Below are 9,716 nucleotides of genomic sequence, written 5' to 3'. Positions count from 1 at the left end.
GCAGTTGTCGCTATCCATGTCCATATACTGATTGCCCATGTTCGTTTGACACATGGAGTAAGCTTTTAAATCACACATACAAAACTCATGCTAAACAGCTAACACCAAAGCCAGTAGAATTACCTACATTTCAGTGTCATGTGTGCTCACGTAGAGACTTAACAGAAAAAGATTTCTTCCAACATATTAATGGACATCTCAGGCATAATGAAACTGTACCATGTATGTTTCTAGGATGCACATTTAAAACTAACATTTACAGTACATTCAACACACACAAAAATAGGAAACACAGACAACATTCACTTAAAGACTTTATAGCCAATGTTGTCAGTACAAGTGGTGAGTTGGATCAGTCACACAGTTCTGCAGTTGGTCCAACAGAGTCTGTCGATGTAGACCAGGAATATGAAACACTAAGTTGTGGTGATGCTTCAGAAATACACCTTCCAAATTTAATCGAAGAAAAAATTGCATGCATTTTATTGAAGTTGGAAAATATTGTTCACATTCCAAAGACAGTTATTGATGAAGTCCTTTCTGAACTTCACTACATATTAAGTACACCATCTTTGCCTGTCACTAGAGCTATTGTTTCTGATGTATTACAGAGCCATAAACTACAGGTTGAAGATTCAGTAGTTGGTGAACTTTCCACTGCTCTATGCAATTCTAGTCCATTGGCCACAGCTATTGCAAAGGATGGCCCTCTTGCTACAGCATATAAACGTACACAGTACTATACATCTCATTTTGGTGTTTTAGAGCCGGTTGAGTACATACTAGATGCCCAGAGGAATAGGACATTTCAATATATCCCTCTGTTAAAGTCTTTGCAACATTTGCTCTCTCATAAAGGTGTCTTTGAACATATTGAAACGCAACAGCGGCTATTGGCTGTTCCCCAAGAGTACAGAACTGTAAGAGACGGTGAGTACTATAAACAGAATTCGTTTTTTTCTGATGAAGGTTTGAGAATCTCTGTAAATCTTTATGTTGATGATTTTGAGATTTGTAACCCTCTTGGGACATCTCGAAAGACACACAAACTTTGTGGTGTATATTGGGTTTTGGGTAATTTGCCACCAGGTTCCCATTCAACACTAAACTCAATCTATTTAGCTGTTCTATGCAAATCTGATGATGTTAAGACCTATGGCTATGGAAAAGTGTTGGAGCCTCTCTTGCAAGACTTAAGCATATTAGAACAGCACGGTGTATTTATAGCTCAGCTTGGTCAGTTTGTTAAAGGTTCTGTCCAGTGTGTTATAGCTGACAATCTTGGAGCCCATGGGCTCGGGGGATTTGTTGAGAGTTTTTCAGCTGGGTCAGTATGCAGGTTTTGTACTGGCGTCAAATCAGATTTTCAGACTAAGGATGTCCAGTCAGGTGCTTTCCAACTGAGAACAAGAGACATCCATGATGTTCATGTCCAGTCTGCTCAGGAGAATGCAACTATTTGCTGTGGTGTAAAAAAGCAGTGTGTTTTAACAGAGCACCTTTCCCATTTTCATGTAACTACTGGTTATCCTCCTGACATTGTGCACGACCTTTTTGAAGGTGTTGTACCAGTTGAACTGGCTCGTTGTATGAGTTTGTTTATCTCCAAAAAATACTTCACTTTTGAAAGGCTCACCACATTGATTCAGACATTTCCGTACAAATGGGGGGACAGAACCAATCGCCCTCATGCCATACCACGCTCTTTCACATCTAGAAACACAATAGGTGGCAATGCCCATGAAAACTGGACCTTAATAAGACTGCTTCCCTTTGTGATCGGGCACATTTTACCAGAAGGTGAACCAGCGTGGCAGCTAATTCTAGATCTTAAGGACATAGTTGAGTTGGTTGTGGCCCCTGTTCACACAGATGAGACCATTGCTTATCTTGAAGCCAAGATCTATGATCATAGACAGCGCTATCTTGAACTCTTTCCACATGTAAAGCTCATACCAAAACATCACTTTTTAGAGCACTATCCGCAAATGATTCGTTGCTTCGGGCCTCTAATTGCACTGTGGACAATGAGATTTGAGGCTAAACATAGCTTCTTCAAGCAGGTTGCTCGTCACACCAATTGCTTTAAGAACATACCTCGTTCACTAGCTACTAAACACCAGTTCATGCTTGCCTATCACACACATTCCTCCAGTGTCAAGAAGTCATCCTTGGAGGTCACACATGTCTCAATCCTGCCTGTTGATGTCCTTAATGAGGGAGTCGTGTCTACACTGAAACAAAGTTTCCCAGATGTGACTGAGGTTCATATGGCAAAATATGTGTCTAGCTTGGGTATACGTTACTGCGAGGGGATGATTATTGTACATGGATCTGCAGATGGACTGCCTAAATTCCATGAGATCATTAAACTTTGCATTGTTAAGGAGAAGTTGTGTTTTCTGGTAAAAGACGCATGTGCTTGGAACAGAGAGCATTATGGTGCTTTTGAGCTGTCTGCATCGCCTAATACAGAGGTTGCCGTTATTGAGCTTGCTGACTTGGTAGACCCCTATCCCCTTGCAGACTACATGGTTGGGAGTTTGCGCATGGTAATGTTGAAAAGATTCATCATTGTTAAAGGTGAGTATCATTTTTAAACCTAAATAGTGTGAGCTCTGGATAGCAGGCTCTGACAAAAACTGTAAAACCATTTGTATGTTCATCTTTGATACAATCCTAATGTGTTTCTTTCTTGTTATTCTTTCACCTTGTTTCTGCTCTAGATTAAAAGGTGTTCCATAATGGCAGGTCGGGCGCTTCTGCGCATCATCTTTGCCGACCAGTCTGACTCTAGAAAACTGACCCTGGATGCGGGAATCCCAGCAACAGTTGGAGAACTGCACACATTTGTCAAGACATCTCTTCAATTGAAAGAGGACTTCCGTCTGCAATACATGGATGTTGACTTTAACGAGTTCATGAATCTTACATCTGTCTGAAATTCAGGATAAAAGCACACTGAAAGTAATTTACTCTCCTATATTGTCAAATATTGAGCCCCCCATCACTTTGTACACAGTTGACTCATTTGATAAGACCTCAATTACTGGAAGCTCAGAGCCTCTAATCCCTGCATCATCAATAGCCTCATGCTGCAGTGACGATATGGTGTATACGTCAACCCCACAACCATCCCCTGAAGCTCAGGCCTCACAATTGTTATCCTGGCCCACAGTTTTTGTGGTTCCTAAGCTCACCTACGAGGCTGAATTTGAGCTTCATCTAAAGAATGCAGAGTTTGAGACAACTGGTACATACTTCCAGCCTGGCCTAAAGCTGAAAGGAGTCATTCTTGATGGCCTAGCCCAAGAAATGATCAAATTCACAAAATATCCGAAAGACTATCAGTGTGAAGAGGTAGCTGCAGCGTTGACGAGGGCCCACCCTTGTTTGGGGCAGCTAGGATCCAAGACAGGATTTGGGGGGTGGAAACAGTCTCTTAAGTACAAAAGGCAAAACTATCGTACAAAGCTTGCCCGTCTTGGACATCCTGAAATCCTTGTGAACTCCTTAAAGCACAAGAAAACAGGCCAAGGCAAAGCTGCAGCAAACATAAAAAAACCAAGAAAAGCTGAAGTTAACTACAATCCTCTGCACCCAAAAGGCGAAACCACAGAAAGCTTGGAGAACGAGAGAATTGCCTTATTGTCAGAACTGAAGAAGCGTGACAATGAAGTGGTGATAAAAGCAAAAATGGAAAAAACCTTCTCCCACAGACGCCTTGAGATTGTGGAGCAAAGGCCTTTGATAGGGGACTTCAAATGCAGATGGCCTGCTCTGTTTCAGCAGAGTGAAGTAAGTAAATATTTGTATTTGTTGACAGTCTTTTATTATTGTCCTTTGTGATTCATGTCTACATCCTTGCATGGTTGTGATTCTAATAAACAAGTAACAATTGGTTGTATTGTGCTTGTTAATAATATTTTTAAGGTGAATGCAGAGTTTTTGAGGATCACAACATCACCACTTCAATCAAAGTTCATGTGGCAGCTGGACCACTTCTCAGACAAGCTCTTGAAGATCTTCAAGACCAAAGGAGGACTGAAGGGGCACAAAATCAAGGAAGCCCTTGCAATATCAGATTCGGTTAGTATAAATGCAGAGAACCTCGTTTTTCACTGTATTGTTTTTGTCCATGCTCGTATGAACACATTTAAGAAATTGTCTGCTTTTATAGTGTTTTTAAGGCAATAGCTTATTGTGGAAAGGTAGGGTTAAGGAGTCCTGCTTAGGGACACACACGACAGATACAGCCCTCTACTTTGTAGACTACCTGCTGTGTTGCACATGCATTGTGCTTAATTGTCTTTGATTTATCGCCCCTGCTAGTTTGAAAACATCCACATCAAGAGGGGGTGCATCCTGCGAAGCATCGCGATCTACCTCGACGAGGATCCAGACTCTTTTTTTAAGGAGTATCAGGTATGTTTATCACAATATGTTTTCAATGTAGTGGTTAACAGTGTTACCCACAATTATAACCACCATTACTTACATTTATAATAAGAAAATTATATGGCACACAACCCTATTCCTGTTTATATGTTATCACATATCATAAATACATGCCGAAATAAATAAATCTATACATTAATATAGGAATGAATATATGTAAGAATGAATAAATACAGAAATAAAATAATAATAATAAATAGATACAGAAGTAATTTAATCGGGCAAGTGTTTAAATAAATATAGGAAAAAGTGAATTAATACATTTATACAGCTATAAATACATCTATAAATTAACATAGGAATAAAATTGATAAATACAAATGTGAATTAAAACATGAATATATCTGGAAATAAATACAAATAATAAATGAATGCTGAAATAAATATTTATATATAAATACATCTATAAATGAATAAATATGGACATGAATACATATGTAAGAACTTATAAATAATTAAATAAATACATAAATAAAATAATAAATAAATGCTGACATACAGAAATATATTAATCAATAGATTCATGTTTAAAAAGGTATGTGAATGCAGCAATTACTAAATTGTTAAAGGAATAATTACATAATCACATAAATCAAGGAAATAAATGATTAAAGAATAAATAATCAAATATATATCGAAATAAGTAGGTAAATGCATAATTAACTACAGGAATAACAACAAATTACATGATTAAGTAGGGATGTAAACAAATAACTTAATACCTGAATGAATAAATAAGATAAAGTTGATAATCAAACAGAATGTACAGGAATATATCTTTATAACTTATTTATGCAAACATTTTCTTACAAGCTTAATTTAGTTCTGTGTTGGAGGTCCTAACCTTCTCTGGTATCACTCTGGACATTTTTGTCCAAATTGGTAATTTTTCACGTCAGATTTGGCTATAATGATTTTGTGTTTTTTCTAGATACTTTTTGGAATTTCAATTTTTCTAATCGGTCTTGAATACACTGTACAAATTACACTAATTGTCCATTTAAAAAATGTTCCCACACTTCCCAAAAAGTGTGGGAAAAATATTTAAATATAATATTGTTATCATATCATTTTATCATTCAAGTTTTTGAAAGTGGACATTTATATCCTGAGTGGCCAAATAGGGTAGTACATTTGAGTGATACCAGAGGGTTAGTCTAAAACAGTTTTGATCAATTAGGAGAGCCACATAAGTAAATCTGCTTCTATAAAATGTAGTAATTCAGGTTTTAGTTAACACATGTGTTGTATGTTTGTGTCTTTGTTCAGGCCTCTGCCTCTGAAGATGCCAAGAGGGACATGGCAAACACAGTCATGGGCATATACACACTTCAAAGAGATGTGGATGGGCAGCCAGAGGACGTGGGAATTGTCATCGAAGGCAATATAGTCATGGACAATTTGGGCAGCGTGATTGTGGGGTTTGTCATGCTATTGGGACTTATTTATGCCCTGGATTTGAGCTTTCCGGACAACCTCAAACACACCTTCGAGTTCATGCAGAAGGTAGTGATGAATCTGGATGGGCACAAGCTGAATGGTAAAATCGAAAGTCTGAAGATCAAGTTGTTCGATTGAAATGTGAAAAAGAAGTGACTCATGAGTTCATTGTTGTCATTTTATTCACGAGTTTCCTAATCAGAGCAGATTGAGCCGTTATATCAATCATTTGTTCTGTGCTTTTCTGTATTGTAACTGTATGTAACACATTTTTATTAAATTATATTTAACCTCATTATTTCATTTTCAATTAATTAAATAGGATTTAGGTGGACTAGCATTATTTAAATTCATAAAGGTAATGTTATCATTTTACTTAAACTCTATTTGAAAAATTTGAGTTGGACTAACTCATTTACATTATACTGCATGGATGCCATTAGTTTGAGTTTGAGCCACATATATTTATTGGATGGAAAACCTGCCAACAATAAAATTGAGTTAATCCAATGAGTTATTTCTTTGAGTGTAGGGTTTTGGAAAATAGCTCCAAATAAGGTCTGTGTTTGAGACGGATCACGTTTTGTTCTACGACATTCAATCCATCAGCAGGGACCCCGCTGGTGATTTCTGAAGAGTTTACGTGTCTGAAAATCGATGGTTGTTACCAAGTGGCTGAATAGGACTACAGAAGTTGTCCAGGCCGTTTTACGTCATTACACCGAACACGTAAACACTCCTCTAAGTTAGTTTCTGTTCTGCTTGAAAGCAAGTCCCTGCCTCCTGCAAAGTGTTCAAACAAACGCTTCAACTTGTACCATTTAGAATCTGTATGTTTGAATATGGATCTGAAGTTGGCGTGACGTTGAAGCAGCGACCCTGCTGTAGTTCGTTTATAGCATAAAGTTAGCATTTTGCTTCTGGCGACTAGATTTATGATTATAAAATTATAAAAGTAGGATAGACATGTGGAGATTATCCGGCTGAACAAAACGTGATCCGTCTCGTAAATGTGTTTCAACCACAGACCTTATTTCCAGCTATTTTCCAAAATCCTACAGAGAAATTGCGTTGCTTTCTGACGAAGGAACCGGAAGGAGTTTAGTTCCGGGTTTTAGGACGCGTCACTGCGGTTCTCTATTGTCAAAGCATGTAATGTAGTGAATTACCTACCCCACCTTTAAGCTTAAATACTACAATGAAGGGGCAAGTGTCTTCTCCTCTCTTTTATGCAATGTTCGCCTTTGTTTTAGCAGCCGACTGAAGAGAATGGTATAAAAACAGTGACAAGTGAGGAGGGAGAGAAGATGTTAAACGCAATACAAATAGAAAATCCGGAGCTCACCTGGTAAAACGGGACCAAGTGCTAAGCCTCTGTCCTAACTGCATGTCTTCCCCTCTCTCTCTTCCGTTAGTGTTTATCTCCTGCTGTACTATTAAACAAGGCTAAAAAAAGCACCACAAAACGATTATATAGAAATGGAAATCGTAGCATAAAGCAGATGTGTAAAATGAATATGTTGCTCAGGTTCTTCGGCACAGCGACAGTGAGTGTTGCAGCTACTTGCAATGCTTACTGAATCCTGTTTTTCATGCTGCTGGTAAAGTTCACTACCGAAGCCCACCTACACCCCATGTTATGCTGGTCTGTGTATGATCAATGTCCGTCAATGCAAGCTGACCCAGAACTGTGAGAGATTCCCTGAGGAGGATCTGCAGCTATGTGCTGGGGAAAGGTTGTGGACCCTCGTGCTCTGATGGGAGATGGATGGGCAGACAGGCAGAAGAGCCACAGTGCAAACATTTCTGTAAATATCTCAAAATTACTACATTTCTATTAAAAATAAATTGTTTAATTTACACTTTTGGGTATTTCTCTTGGTATTCAAACCAGTTCATGTAAACTCTAACTTTACATTACAAGTGCCTGACATTAGAGGCCTGATGCTCACTTGTGTATCTTTTGTACAAAAAACAAAACCGAGATTAGATTTTTAACAACCATCAGTAGATACACTTTCTATTTATTCGGTTTTTTGGAGGGGTTTTATCCGTATTTCTCGATCTGTTGAGTTGGGGACAATTATTTTTTAGAATAGTTTTTTTAGATAAAGAAATGTATTCACACACGTTGAACCAGCTCAAGGTAAAATACTGTATTACATTTATTTTATTTGTTCAGTGTTTCAGTTTGGGGCTAATCTACTGCTTTGGTTCAAGAGCCAGGAAGTGCAGTGCTACCATACAAATCTCTCAAATGGAAGACCATTGGGGATCGTACTCAAATCATTTCCCCGGAGCAGGTGCAAGACCCATGCGTGTGATGCTCGGGGCCAACAGAGCCTCGCTGCAGTGAAACGTGTCGCAGCCTCGGTGGCGGTCAGAGGGCTTGGCTCGGACCTCAGTCTGGTCCTTGGGGTGGATATGACGAGAAAGTGGCACAACATCAAAAACAAAAAGCAAATCTGTCTCTGTCCTCCACGGCTGCCAGGGATTAGAAGGTTGTCCATTCAGCAAAACACTGGAACGGCGACTGTTCCCATTCCTCAACGCCAAGGCAGCTGGGACGGGTCGATGCCGCCCCTGCTTTTTGACCTGGTATCCCCTGAAAGAATGAGTTTCCTCCTCAGTGCACCGGGAAGCAAGGGCCAGGGCGCGCGCCTGCTGTGATGTTAATTTAATGACCAGCTGCTGTTCGGATGGCAGGTCCAAACAGCAGAATAAAGGCTTGTGTTTATGCTCCATTTTGTCGAGAAGGGGCCCCTCTGCCTGTCTTACTGCTCTCTTCTGGGCACCAAACAGTGGAGCCTCTGTGAAGCGCAGCGCTGCAAAAGACAAAAGTCTCCCTACTCGTCTCCACTTGGTGTCCCATTTGATCTCCTTCCTTGAGCTTGAGTGGTTTTGGAGTTTGGGACGCGTCTCAAAAGGGCCAATTGAGTTTTCTTTAAAATAAAACGTACTCATTAGTGAATTCCAGTTTAAAAAACAACCATGGTCTTTATTTTCTTAGTTTTGGCCGCCATTCCTATTGGTAATAATAACATTTGTTTGCACCAAAGTTCCTTGATGACATGTGGGAACGGGGCAAAAACATGAAAAAGAGGGCAGATGCAGCGAAAAACACGAGAAACCTGTTGGTCAGACAAGTTAAAAAAAACATCCAAGTTAACCAAATGAATTTGGAAGAGAAAATGAGGACGAAAAGTCTACTTAAAATTGTCTTCATAGTTTACAGAAATATATAACTTTGAGACACCATACTTAGTTTAGCTGAGCTTACAGTCTGATGCAATAAGAAATTATTATCGACATTTCTGCTCATACTAAGGCTCCAAAATCCAAATTCCAGAAATCTAAATATCTGGAAAATGCAAAAAAGTGATCTGATTTAAAGGGGCCTATTATGCTTTTTGGTGGTTTCCCTCTCCTGTATTGGGTAGGGTTCTGTGCATGTAAATGGTCTGCAAAGGTTAAAATCCCAAAGTTTCTCTCCAACACACTCACCATACAACGCTAGCTCATACCATAATGGTAAAACCAACTTTGTGTAGTCATGACGCTGCTAAAGCGACAGTCCAGGCTTCAGAAAGGTCAGAATGCTAACAAGTGAACCTGTATTTGACCCTGGGCAGATCCTGCTGACTAACCCTCCACTCGGGCGTAGAAGGTGTAACAAGCAGCACATTAACGTACATGTATTGGCTATGAACACCAAGGGAGGATGGAAGAGGTCAAGTTCAGCCAAGTGTGTGTTCAATTACCCAGCATGCTTTGTGCCTCTGACGTCCCCAAGGACCTTCTTCTTGTGGTATATTTAG

The 9,716-nt window shown here is 39.3% G+C and overlaps 1 protein-coding gene across 1 annotated transcript; it reads left to right on the top strand.

Annotated features, from left to right (window-relative positions):
- The first annotated feature begins 3,612 nt into the window (after positions 1–3,612).
- Positions 3,613–6,156, top strand: LOC117447542 (uncharacterized). The gene is made up of 4 exons (XM_034084262.2): positions 3,613–3,798; positions 3,934–4,089; positions 4,333–4,425; positions 5,728–6,156. Exons 1-4 carry the CDS (start codon positions 3,697–3,699, stop codon positions 6,034–6,036), a joined length of 660 nt encoding a protein of 219 aa, XP_033940153.1. The 5' UTR covers positions 3,613–3,696; the 3' UTR covers positions 6,037–6,156.
- The last annotated feature ends 3,560 nt before the right edge of the window (positions 6,157–9,716 follow it).

Source organism: Pseudochaenichthys georgianus, chromosome 6, assembly GCF_902827115.2.
Source record: "Pseudochaenichthys georgianus chromosome 6, fPseGeo1.2, whole genome shotgun sequence".
NCBI lineage: Eukaryota > Metazoa > Chordata > Actinopteri > Perciformes > Channichthyidae > Pseudochaenichthys > Pseudochaenichthys georgianus.
Note: the sequence above shows the minus strand (reverse complement) of the source record. Positions and strands in the feature narration are given on the sequence as shown.

Bases quoted from the DNA above. Each gene is read 5' to 3' on its own strand.
- LOC117447542 (XM_034084262.2), top strand. From the start codon at position 3,697: ATGGAAAAAACCTTCTCCCACAGACGCCTTGAGATTGTGGAGCAAAGG. The intron at 3,799-3,933 runs GTAAGTAAATAT...AATATTTTTAAG, and splicing joins CTCTGTTTCAGCAGAGTGAA to GTGAATGCAGAGTTTTTGAG. The intron at 4,426-5,727 runs GTATGTTTATCA...GTCTTTGTTCAG, and splicing joins CTTTTTTTAAGGAGTATCAG to GCCTCTGCCTCTGAAGATGC.